The 13,746-nt window shown below is 38.8% G+C and overlaps 1 protein-coding gene across 1 annotated transcript in view; it reads right to left on the bottom strand.

Annotated features, from left to right (window-relative positions):
• The window catches only part of SLC6A11 (solute carrier family 6 member 11), a 112,696-nt gene extending 100,236 nt beyond the window's left edge, over positions 1–12,460 (bottom strand). The window contains exons 1-5 of the mRNA XM_064454236.1: positions 12,162–12,460; positions 11,455–11,685; positions 7,001–7,135; positions 6,677–6,817; positions 5,151–5,241 (exon numbers count right to left, since the gene is read on the bottom strand). Coding sequence (XP_064310306.1) covers positions 5,151–5,241; positions 6,677–6,817; positions 7,001–7,135; positions 11,455–11,674 — 587 coding nt within the window. The 5' untranslated portion in view covers positions 11,675–11,685; positions 12,162–12,460. The remainder of the gene's footprint in view (positions 1–5,150; positions 5,242–6,676; positions 6,818–7,000; positions 7,136–11,454; positions 11,686–12,161) is intronic.
• Positions 12,461–13,746: the final 1,286 nt, after the last annotated feature.

Genomic DNA, 13,746 nt, shown 5'->3' with positions numbered 1-13,746 from the left:
GAACAATGGAGTAGAGTATCTTATCCTCTCTATTCTGTTTCCCAGGCTATAAATATAGCCTCATCCATGGCCACGGCTCTCTTTCATGGAGCTGCTCTAACATTCAAAATTATCAACACCTCTATTAGTGGTAGCTGCAGTAATAATAACTGTTTGAAGTTTGGACACTAAATATTCTATGTGCTGTACCTTAAAATTATTATAATTATTTTTTCTTAGATAACCCTTAATCAAGTTCTACAATTAGGATGAAACACCATAAACTGTAGTTAACTGGACAGTCTCTGAATACTGGGTGCCAGTATGACATCGAAAGTGAAGTTTCGGACTCTTGCCTATTCTTCAGAGAGTTTGAAGAATAAAAAGGGAGTTTTGATCGATTCAGCTGCTTACCGTAGAAAACTGTGTACACAGATGGAATGTGAAACTTCAAGGCTGTAGCTTACAAGTCCTATTTAAGTAAGGTAAGAAATCCTTTAATATCCTAATTTTTCCCCAGAGTTCTCAACACTGATACCTGTAGACAGTGGCAAGTTCTGCAAACTCAAATTAAGTCTTAAAACATTAACTGGGATAGATATTTCTAAGCAAGAAAACAAGTAAAGACAGTCCAAACTCCCAGACTTTGCCTACTGCTCCTCTAGCAGGATCAGACCATTTGCACTGTATACCTACAGGTAAGTAGTTATCAATTACAGGCTTATAAAAATATTTTCAGTTTTGAGGTGCTTGCATGTACAATGAGATTCTTCTTAGTTTACCAAAAGGAAAGTAGCATATAGGACCTACTGCAGTACTTACCTCTAAAGACCTTTTTATTAAAAAACAAACAAACAAACAAAACAAAACACCACAACCATCCAAGCCAATAAATAGGCCTTCACACTCTGTGACCCAGACATCAAAGCTGGTAGAGAATGCTGAATTATCAAAGGAAGTGAGTCTATACCTGCTAGAGTAGCAAAGAAACCGTATCCTCTGTACAGACCTGAGGAAGGGTAACTACTAATCTGCATGCCAGAAGAGCTTCTTAGTAGTGCAAAGTATCCAGTCATTGCTGCACTTAGGTGAGTGGCTGTTTGACTTCAGCAGTAGCTTTAGGAGTAGCTAAGGCCCCAGAAGCAATAAAAGCTAGAGATATTTCAGCAGAGAGGCTGAAGTCTTTACTTTCAATCCTCAAACCAACTGCATATTTGTATTTGCTTCCAGTCACAAATAAATAAGGGCTGAGCCTTCTAGCCTAGATGATGGAAGAGACCTAGTAGTACTAGTTAAATGTGGGGGTGGGGAGAGAGAGAGAGGACTCCTTTTCAAAGCCAGAAGCAAAAACATCCTTTTGTTATGGTTTTAGCTGGGATAGAGTTAATTTTCTTCACTGTAGCTGGCATAGTGCTGTGCTTTGGACTTAGTATGAAAATAATGTTGATAACACACCAATGTTTTAGTTGTTGCTAGGTAGTGTTTATACTAGTCAAGGACTTTTACAGCTTCCCCTGCTCTGCCAGGTGCACAAGAAGCCGGGAGGGGAAGGGGACACAGCTAAGAGCAGATTCAAACTGGCTGAAGGGATATTCCATATCAAGTAACATCATGCCCAGTATATTTACTGGGAGGAGCTGGCCAGGGGAGTTCAGCAGTAATCACAGCTCGGGGACAGGCAGCATCAGTCAGCTGGTGGGGATACGGCTTGTGGGTTTTTCCCCCCCGTTTTCCCTCTTTTCCCTTCTATTGTATTATTATCATAATCATTGTTAGTATCATTACTATTTTATTTTAATTATTAAACTGTTCTTAACCCACAAGTTTTCTTGCTTTTTCTCTTCCAATTCTCTCCCCCATCCCACAGGAGTGGGGGGAGTGACAGAGTGGCTGCGTGCTGTTTAGTTGCCGACTGTGGCTGAACCATGACAGCCTGGTGTATTCATTTACACACATGCGCACACACACAAAACTAAATCCAACTCGTGTCCCTGCTACTAACTTCTGCTGGCACTTACACAATGCCAGTCTAGCCTGCTTTGTGATACATAGCAACCTGTATATCCCTCAGCATTATTAACTCTCAGACTGAGAGCAGTGGGCTTGAAAGAAAAACATAGCACTGCTAAAATATTCCTTTGTGTAAAAACTGAGTCTTCCCCAAGCATTTTTGTTGGGTTTCTTTTTTTTTTCCCTTAAAAAAATCTGAAGATATTGTGAATACTCTAGAAGACTGTGGTAATGTGATATGAATATCAAAGACAAGATGTAACATCAGCCTGACAGTTTACAAATGCAGTAACCAAAATAAAGCCGAACCTCGCTCCCCCCCCAAAAAAAAACTACCCCAAACTAACAACAAAAAATCCACACACAACCAAACAAAACTTTTTTCACCCCAGCTGAGCCTTTACACAATAGTCTTTATTTGACCACAACTTACAGAAATTTCAGTTGCAGACTTGACATTGCAGAGAGCAAAGTGTGAAGGTTTTGGATGCTGTGGTTGTTCAGAAGAAACTTAGAGCCTCCCTCTTCCCTTCACAGTCATCAACTTAATTAATTGTAAGGACCCTGGTCCTTATGCAAATTAATTCAGTCCAGTGATTAGTTATCGCAGCAATGAAGATTCGCAGACACTATCCACATGAATTCTGAATATAACAACAAGCATCTGCTCTGTGCAGTCTACCCCATCAACTTTTCTTTTACTATTTATTTCAAAAAGAGTCTTTCGATAAATTTATGGTTCTTGACACCAGAATTTATAAAGCAATAAAGCCACATGATGTGAACAATACCTCTGGCTCAGAGAAATAACATTTCTGGTAACACTGATCTACAGGCTATAAGATGACTTGCTGGACAATTTAAATAGTCTAGTAATATATTTACTTCGTATTAACTATTCTGTGATCTGCACTGCGCATCTATACACAGAGACCTCTACTGGGCATTTATGTCCAATATATTTAGGACATGTAACTTAATTTTAATCTTCTGTTCACCCTCATTATTTTAATGCAAAGATAGTCCTGATATTTAATAAAACTCATTCTTCCACTTCTAGACTAGTTTGTCACGCCTATTTTAAAATTTGAAGCCATGCAGCAGCAAATACCTTCCACAGCAGGAAAAGAGTACATTCATTTTCCAAGGGTGAAAAGGTATGCAACTTCAGTTTTGCTTGAGCAGAGGAAGTAGGTAAGTTTAAATCTTAAGCTAGTTTGGTCAATAAACTGTTAGTATTATGAAAAGTTTGTCCACAACACAAGTTTCAAATAAATAACAAATTATTTTGTTTACCTTCTCATTTGATTTTTGTGATTATAAGTTTAGGAGTATATAGTTTCAACTTTGTATACCCAAGAGTACAAAACAAGTTAGAGAAAAGGCTAAATCTGATTATCCCTTCTAGTTTCATAATTCATTCCTAACTCAGCCAAAATCAAGTAGGGAAATATGTCCAAAATTTGAAGCATTTAAAACCCCCTGTAACTTGAATCCAAGTTTAGCTATAGAATCCTGTTTAAATTCGTTTTTAGAGAATTCTGAGAAGGGGACATGCTTAAAACACATGTCTAAATAGCACTAACATGGGAATTTAGGCAATCCAAAGATGAACACTAACAAAAAAAAAAAAACCAAAAACGACAAAACCCTAGAAATATGAGGATATAAAACTTAGTCGGTGCCCTCCACATAATTCAATTGAACATTGCCCACTTCTCTGGGTAACTGGAGTTACTGTCAATTTGTAAGTTTTGAATATTGTTTAATAAACAAACACAGTGGGTAAATAAGGCTAGTACTGGAGAAAATACTTTGTTTATTTACTCCAACTATATGAAAACTTAGTTCAAGTTACCCCAAAGATATTTTTGTTAAAGCGAAGTCATACCAATAAGAGATGCCACCTAAGAAACTCTTTGTTTATTCTGAAACATTAGAGCTGGGAGTGGGTAGAGCAGGTATATTTAACATGTTAGATGTTCAGATTACTAAAAATGAACAGAAAATTAAATGAAAAGTTTAACCAGAGAGAGTATGCATTTTCATGCTTTGTTCAGATTTATTTCAAAATAAAAGAAAACCCAAACCACATTAAAACAGTATTATTTACTGAAGCAGCAACTACCACCCATGACGGCTAAGGTAACTGATTTAGCAAGACAGAGAGGTTCAGAGGCAAAGACAATAGCATATGCTAACATTCAAGAAAATTATGTCAATGTAGAGTTCTCCCTTCAAGGATAGCCTTAATTTATGGTCCTTTAAAAGCGTAGATATTCCTGTCCTGAACATAAAACAGAGCTCTGAACATAGAGCCTTACAATAAGGCTCTATCTTATTAATACAATTGATGAGATCAGAATAGGCTCTCAAGAAATTTTAGTAACCCATCCCAGAATTTTGTAATACACTTTGAATTGTGAGATAGCTTAGTACTAAAAGTAACATTCCATTTCTATGACTGTCTTAACACACACTGCACCCTGCAAGGAACAAATATGCAACTACACATGCACTAATTAAGTATTTATAGTAAGAAAAATATGTGTCATCACAAAAGCAGACCGTATTTTGTGAAGATATTATTCTCTTCTATTACTCTAACTAGAAAACAGAATCAAGGAGGCATGAGAGTTAAACTCTCCCATTATTGTTGCTGAATAACTAACACTTATGTAGTTCTTTTTCTAATTAAAAAAAAAAAAAGACACAGAACCAGAACCAGAAACAGAACTTTGTTTGAGTTAGTCAATTCAAACAAAGATGAAGAGGCAACTCCCAAACTCTTAAGACAAGAAACAGCCTGGAAAAAAAAAAAAACAACAAGAAATATTTAAAATAATCCTCTTTCTTTCACCTCTGTTTCCTCATTAGTATGAGTTTGAGGCTCTTTCCTCAGCAGCAGGAGCCAAGCTCCCAAGTGAGAGGCACACTTTGTTCTATGTTCTTTCAGGATATGGAATTCCTTTCCTTGTATCCTCTGAAAAAAAAAAAGAGTTAAAACTCTCATCCTGACCCTCTTTGGCAGTATGAGAACATTTCCAGCTGAACTCATGTCACTAAGTGCTATAGGGTTACAAGGTATCTAATCATGAGTAAATGATCAAATATTGGGAGATAATGAATAGTCTGACCAAACAAAGTTTACGTGCACTTACTCCCAAAATTCCATCACTGGAGAAGTGGCATTTTGTAAAGAGACTTGACTGCAGTTGCTCATATTAAGTTTTTGAAATTCCACACAGTTTTCTATAAAAGAACAAAAAAAGAGTTTGCTATATTGACATGTAAGCACATTTCTTTTCTGAATCTTCTAGTTTATGCATCCTGTAAAGCCACCATTCTATAATACATTTTCTATATGTGGTTAAAGGATTTCTAGGTACACAAAAATGCCACACCTGTTACTTCTGCAACACTGTATTTTCATCACCAGGTCATAGGCGTATTCAAAAAAAAAATCCATGCAATATACTACATTATCCTATAACATGTTCCGAAGACACAGTTGCAACAGCAAGGGCGAGTAAACCATCTAAGGTAGAAGAAAATCTATTGATTGGGAATTACAACATACTCCTACTTCAACTGCTTGTTCAATGGCCCATGGTAACAATTGGCTTATGAAACACTGCCAGCAACATGTTTCCACTTTACCTTAATATGGCAAATGAAAAGTCATTCTGGCTTATTATTATTATCTCAAATACAGGGAAAAGAGATCAAAGCAGCACAGCATTGTTGAGTTGACACTTAGTATTTGAAGAGTGATCAACGTTGGCTAAGCTCCTTTGCAGGGTTGCCAAAATTGATACTGAAGCCTTCCACATCTGTTGGGCCCAAGACTAGTTCCCTAACATAACCTAAACTGTAAGATTTCAAGATAGCTTTAGGTGTGCTCAAAGAACACGATAATGACCAAAAACCATGAAGGACAATACAATTGGTACAGGATTTGAAATCAGACAGTAATAAGGAATAAATGGAAAAAAAAACTTCAGAAACGTGGAAATAAGGGCATAGGTATTTATTCTTCCCCTAGATGTTTGTGATCTGCAAATGCATTAAGTAGAGCATTACAGATAAAAATATCGATGAGAGGACAGATGCAGAGCCCTACACTGCAAACCCTTACAAATACATACCTCATCTTTCATGTAAGAGGCTACTTTGCATGCAGTAAGGATTATTTACGTGACTAAGTTTTCAAAAATAGCTTGATGAACTTTTTCCCTCAACATCTGGCATTAAAAATACCAAATCCAAAGTTCCACATGTAATATTTTCCTCTCCATTTAAACTCCTCCTGACTTCATTAGAGTGAAAAAGCGAGTTTGTAACCTGTCATCAGCTCTTCAGTACAATTCACTTACTGTATTCAGGGAAAATAGATATGATTGCAAATAAGAGCCTTGGGATTTAGCCAGACTATCTTACAGAATTAACAAAATCCAAAATTTTCTGCTATCTGAAATCATATTCTACAGGAACAAGTGCTTCTACAACGGCCTAAAATAAAAAGGTATGAATAAGGACTCCAGGATTCTTTTATCATGGTATAGTGTGATGTGATTGGCCCATTTCCACAGACTTTTCTACCAGAATAGTTTTGTTCCTGACATTTTAATATATTAATCAATTACTTAGAAGTATTTAATAGTAATAATCTCTACTGAGATCATACCTGTGTTCCATTCATGCCCACAGGTAGCCCAAGGAAGCTCTGTAGTAAAGCAGTTAAACAAATAGAAGATAGCCCATGCTAAAATGATGATGTAATATACATTTAGATGTGCCTCTATAACTTGGGTAGCGTATCCAATGCCTGGCGGGGGGGAACAAAAATAAAAACCCAAACAGTGAGAGACAATAGAAAACTTTTGCTTTTCAAGTAATTTAAAAACAAATGCTTGCTACTTAAGTGTGTCTTCAATTTTGATACAATTTATTTTCTTTTACTTCAAATTTAATGCACTTTTTTGCAGTAGAACACATAACTGTTTGTTACCTTCAAATAGAGGGCAAACTTTCCTCCAGCATGTAATGCCTCCTTCACTTGTAAACTGTCCCAAGGCCGTCTCCAAGAAAAAAACTGGTATTCCACAGCAAATAAAAAAAACCACATATGGGATGAGGAAAGCACCTACAAGCAAATATTGAGGGGGTATTGGTTATAATGAATACAGTTCCTTAACAGCATAGTGAGAAATTAATTTTCTTTATTAAGGAAGGATCACCTATTAGCCACATCTCAGGCATCATGCTGAAAGTGCAGAAAGGGTTTACTCCTGGCTCCAAATATCAAAGGTTAACCTGTAAGCCAATATCATGGTCTAAAAGAGACCAGACCCAAGTTCCTCAGTATAGACTAAACACTGCTCACATGTCTCTCAAACACAGAAAAGATGACTGTCTTGCTCAGCCACATATTTCTGCTCTGATCATCACAAAGTCAGTCTACACTATCTTCTCTTCCTTGCTTTTCTTAAGAAAGCAGGGAGGAAGAAGTCTTACAGAAATTATATCCAAAAAGTCCTTTGTATGTTATTTGAATAAACCTGATGACAAGGATCATGAAAAGGGAATGATGAAATAAACTTTAGAATTGCTTACAAGAACAGGAAAGCAAGGGTTGGCCTTATCAGCTAGAAATATTAATATGAAACTGCAGGACAATAACAAAGCATAAACATTTTTGTTAGGTGCTGACAGTAAACCCCAGCACAAAAATGAATAGTTCAATTCAATGCTGAAGTGTTGTATACAACTACAAAAAAATTCTTTTATAGATTAACAAATAGCAGAAGTATTATACTATTTAATGAATGATCATTTTATTAGGTGTGACATCTGAAGAACACAGCTGTGAAGTATGCAGAAGAAAAGAAATGAGAGAAGATATATACCTTAGGCATAATGTCACTTGCTAGTAACATAGGTTTTAGGTATTTCGTTTAGAACTGAACCTAAATAAAAAGGAATAAAATAGAGCCTTTTGACTATATAGAGAATCCATCAACATAAGGCATAAAGAATTTTCTTCCTCGTTCCCCAAGTACTCAGAATTTCTGATGAGTCAAATGATGAGGTAGAAAGCAAGCAACTATATTGGTCTAGACTGAAACAAGGAAAGAAGGAAATGAATACTGAGACGAAAGCACAAAATAGCTGATTCTGCAATTTTTACTCATACCAAGAAAGTTTTAACAGTTTAACCAGGCAGACTAGCACAGCAAAGTAGTACACAGAAAATTTATCTAGAGTTGTAGGAAAATTACAAAGCATTAACTGTCTCAGTTATGAAAAAAAAACAGTTAGTAGAATACGCATAACGTATCCAAGCCTCAACCTACTTGCTCCCAAACAAATAATCCCACAACACTAACTTCATTTAAAGGTTCCATTGAATGATGTAAGTGTCCTACCATTTATTCCATTTCAAATCAACACAAGACGGGCTAAACACGCAAGAGTTGTGGTGGATGCAGTTTTTCCTGGGCAGCACTGCAAAACACGTGTTCCTATCATTGCACACATTGATCAGTTCTTTTAGCTCTAGCAATAGCAGCATTTCCTTCCTTCAGTGGGAATCCTGAAGATCAATTTGATCATTAATGAACAGCACCTTAATAGCTACCTCTCAAATACTAAAACTCTGTCAGAATATTAACTATGAACAAAATGTTTCTGAATAATCTACAACAGGAAAAATTCCACAACAAGGCAAATAGGTATCCCATTCATAATCTTAACAAAAAAAAAAAACCAACCACCACGCCACAAAACCAAGAACAAAACTAAAAAAGATGACGAACAAAACCAAAGAAAAAAGCACCACATACAAAAACCTAAACACCACAACACACCTACAACCTGCAACAATTGTTATGCTTTGATCACTTTACGTAGAAAGCTGAGACAACTAAATACAGCTGTTTTGACTTGCAATTTCTTTTCCTGGGTCTGATGACACAGCACATCAAGAGAAATACCTTCATGAGTAGTCTCTTCCCTCAACAACACAATTTGCCTAAAGTTCAATCTCAGCTACAGCTCAAGCAATACATGTGGATTTCACAAAGAATGGAATCCTTGAATCTAAAACATGGTTTCTCTGTAAGATTTACTGTGTAAACAGTTTGAACAAAATCCTTATAAGCCAGGTGAACTGCTGGCCATTATCAAATCCAGCTCGGCCCACTCTCATACATGATCACAGTGAGTTTAAGATGGCACCTTGCTGAAATTGAAAGGATTAGCTCTGATTATTTTTCCAACACTGTTCTACAACAGGTATACATCACGAAAATTAGAGGACATCGGGTTTCACAGCTTACAAACAGATCGTGTTCCAAGAAATATCTAGTTCTAAACATACAAAGAAATTGATTTTCCTAAAAACCCCAATATCTATAAGAATAAATTTAAATTATAGAAGCTTATGCCTACACTACCTGTGTACTTACTACTCAGAGTAAGAACCAGCGAGAGGTCAGACCTCAGAAGTTCCATACTACTGCTTCTAGATTTGTTCTGTATCTAGCAAGTTATTTCATAACTAGCTCATATATCTTACCATTGTCTTCACTTATCACATACTAAGTAGTTTTCAGTATTTACATCTGACGCATCAAACACATCCAACTCTGGTCTAATTCCAGCAGAGCATTCCAGAGAGTTACAAAAGCACAGGTCATACACCAAGTCCTCATTGAATAAAATTGAAGTCAATGGCAAATTTCCCATGGTACCAGGACATGACTAATTAAACCACAAGCATTAATTCTATTCTTTAAGAATAGAGTGGTGATTAAGTATAACATTATAAGTCATTACTTTTTCACCAAATCACCCAACAACATGGTTTGAATCTTTTCTACCTAATGTTATAGCCTTAAAAATTTTCCCAAGCTAGCATATACATACAAATGGGCATGGAAACGTTCCTGTATGAACAAGGAAATCTTCATTATATACTGAAAAAGTATTTCTATCTTTCCCCTGCCAAAATTTCTCTGTGAAAACCTTGACAATCAACAAGAAACTGTTTTGCATATCATACCCAGTATATTAATATTTATGTAGTAAGAGCAGTACTTGGTAACATTATTCTGAAGACAGGTGAATTCTTGTTATGTTAGTTTTGCCAAAGTACCGATGTATAAAGAAAGGAGCTGCAAATCATAAACACATCTTCCAAAACAGTACTAGCCTTACAGAAACAGCAGACAAAAATGGGCCAAAACCACCCCTGAGTTCAGAAAACTGTGCCTAGGTTTGTAGGGACAAGGGAAATAAATTTGGCACAGCATTGTTAGAAAACAAACTCATTAAAGAATAGATCTTTGCATATCAGCCACTGAACGTATTCTTTTTCTCTCAGCCTATATGCTTACACTAACACTGATTCAGGTCTTAACTGGGGAGAATGTTGAATCCAGTCCACAGAATTCTAAACTAAATTTTTAATATATTTTTCTTTCCTCATTGCTTCACAGTCACAGTTGATGTGCTTGCTCTTAACTGTCACATACCTTACATAGCTTATACTTAACTCTAATCAATACATGCCACATGTTATACTTCTACAGAAGTTAAGTCTGTTCTTTTCTCTCTCAAATAACACTCTAAATTTTATAGTGTTTGCTCTCTTCTTTGAGTAACAGGCAGCTTTTACATCTTCCCCTACCCTACTGTAGTGATTTGGGAAGTAATGAGGAAAAAAAGTATTGCCAAGGTAAATAAATTTTCATATGACAAAAAAAAAGTAATCTGTGGCATTATCAAAAACAATATTCATCCTCTCTAAAGTATGCTGTTCTGAAAAATAAACTACTGCATTCTTTTCTACATCAAGCAAACTTATTTAAGTAAGCTTGGGTCTCTATTCACGTGCACAAGAAAGCCCACAGTGTACTACTTTAACAGAACACTAACTCCTTCCACATTAAAAATCTTAGTTTAAAAATAGACTCTTTTTTTTCTGTAACACACAAAAAAAATCTTGTGAAAGTAAGCCACACAATATCTGGGGAGGAAAGAGAAACACAAATTTCCTTACTTGTCAGATGCTTAATAATTTCCTATCTGCACATACACTGAATTCTTGAATCACTGAATCACAGAATCACAGGTTGGAAGGGACCTCAGGGATCATCTAGTCCAACCTTTCTGGAAAGAGCCCAGTCTAGACAAGATGGCCCAGCACCCTGTCCAGATAACTCTTGAAGGTGACCAACATGGCCGAGTCAATCACTTCCCTGGCAAGATTACCCCAATGGTTGACTCTCCTCAATGTGAAAAACTTTTCTCTTGTGTCCAGTCAGAATCTCCCCAAGAGCAACTTGTGTCCATGAATACCTATCTCTTAACTAGTGTAAGAAATCACTATAAAGTATTCTTAACTTTTTATTTCCCATTTGTTTATAGCGAGCTGTAAATCAACATAGGATGTCATCTTACCTCCTCCATTCTTGTAGCAAAGATACGGGAATCTCCATACATTTCCCAATCCAATAATCTCCCCTGCCACAGAAAGCACAAATTCAACCTTATTGTTCCAGTGGCCTCGTTCATGAACTTTCTTATCATTGTTGTGGACGAGGTTGGTACTTGAGGCTTCTGGGTCCAGAGCATCTTCTGGCTTGCCATTAATTATAGGAATAGTCTTTTCAGCTGTCATGACTCTTCAGCCTAGGGGAGAACAAAATAAGAACATACAGATGTTTTAAGTCACTTCTTAGTAATAACCGTCAAAGACTAGGAAGTCCCTCAACTTACAGTTGGCTTCTTATTACCTACATAAATTTGCAGATCAAAGTGAAAGAGGCAACTCCATAAGGCTGGAAGAGTTGTAAAGAAGGAAAAAGGAAAGCGGGGGGGGGGGGGGGGGGGGGGGGAGGGGAAAGAAGCTTATATACAAAGGAAGGACAAGAATATTTCCAAATTGAGACAGACAGCTTAGTAGTATGACGTTGGTTTAAGCTGCAGAGAAGAAAGCCTTTCAAAAATCCCTCCCCAAGTAAGGATCCCAGCTTGACTAACCTACCAGAGGACAGAGATCTGCACCTTGCAGATAACTGAGAACATAAGAAGAAAGTGATGCGGAGAAGGAAGCCTCAACGGTTCTGGCCTGCCTGCGGGAGTAAGGGAGCTGCTGGACTACTCACCCAGGGCTCTGCCTGTGCTTGCGCGGCAGGCAGAGGGACAGGGTCTCTAGCTCAGTGCTCGGCTCCGAGCGGACCTCCGCGGGCTGCCGTTCTTTGCTCTGTTGCTCGGGAGGCACGGGGCAGGGCAGCCACCAGCGCCCGGCGGCAGAGGCGGGGATAAGGCGAGCAGCCTCAGGATAACGAGAAACCGGGAAGCCTCGTCCTGTTCTGCGGCTGCTGCCCGGCCGGCCGGCAGGGAGACGATGCTTCCCGCGCTCTGGAGCCAGAATTTGCAAATGCTCAGCCTTCCCTGGAGCGATGGTATAACACCCGCCCTCTCCCCTCCGCCCACTTCAGGCAGCCCCACCAGCTTCCCCCTCCTCCACCCAGCATCACCACGCGAGCATCTTCAGCTCCTCGCTCCCCCACCCCGCGCGAAGCAACCGGGGCCAAGGGCCGGGCGGTACCCAGCCCTGCTTCTTGTACCCCCTCCCTCCGCTCCCCTCTATGCCAGGGGGCGGCGACCGGCCTACGGCTCCGCGGAGGGCCGGCGGCGGCAGCTGGCTGCGCACGTGCCGGCCGCCGTGCTGCAGTGCCCGCCGCGGCGGCCACCGCCCAGCCCCCCACAACCCGCCGCGTCGCGGGCAGCCCCCGGGGGTTTGTTGGGGTGGTCGGTTCAAGGGCGGCGGAGGGCGGGATAAAGAAAATGTGGGGGGAAACATTTGGGAAGTGTGGAAGCAATGTGGGCGCTTTCTAGTTACACTGGGAAAATGCATAAACGGCCCACATGGGCATTTCTAACCCGGGTTTTGCTTAAAAATCAAGCTAAGTAAGAGTAAAACGGAAGCAAGGATAGGAAAAACAAATAATACAAGCTGGTTTGTTTCAGGTTGAATTAAATTTCAAATAGAATTTTTTTCCCATTTAATCCCCCCCTCCATTTTTTTTAGGGTAGGCCAGTTATTTCCACCCCACATTTCTCATCCCAAACTAAATACCTCTTCCAATATTAATCTCTGCAGCTTCTTCTTGGCAAATAGCAAGACCCAACTCAGGTTTTAGTTTCAAATCTTCCCTCAGATCCAAACTCTCAGTTGCAGCTGCAATCACCAATGTTTTGCTCTGCAACTACAGGGATGTGCTTTGGAACACTGTCTCTTAAATCCTGGATTACATTTAAACATGCTGGAGGATGCCGCCCCAGAGACACTGTGCTCTTCCATATAAATTCTCTCCCTCTTGCCCTCCGGCTCCATGGACTTTTACACTGCCAGGAAAACTGTTATCTAGTGCTTACTAAAGTAAATGGAAAGATGCCCACGGACAAATTTCATATTAACTTTAGCTGGCTTTGGAAGCTAGAGTCTGATCATACCCTGCTTACACATGTAGCCTCTGTGTGTTTGCACACTGGGGCTCCTACTGTGGTTAAAGTTTTTAGAATTTTGCCTTTAAAATATGCATGCCACAAGAGTGGGTGTTGGGGCCTCACCCTACATTCTCTGTCAACTGTATATCACAAACACTTGCACCTAACAGATGCAGGATGAGGCCCTTTCTTTTCCTATAGATTCCAGCACATATAGCACTAGTCAAACCTATACTG

The sequence above is a fragment of the Phalacrocorax carbo genome, chromosome 6 (genome assembly GCF_963921805.1).
Source record: "Phalacrocorax carbo chromosome 6, bPhaCar2.1, whole genome shotgun sequence".
NCBI lineage: Eukaryota > Metazoa > Chordata > Aves > Suliformes > Phalacrocoracidae > Phalacrocorax > Phalacrocorax carbo.
Note: the sequence above shows the minus strand (reverse complement) of the source record. Positions and strands in the feature narration are given on the sequence as shown.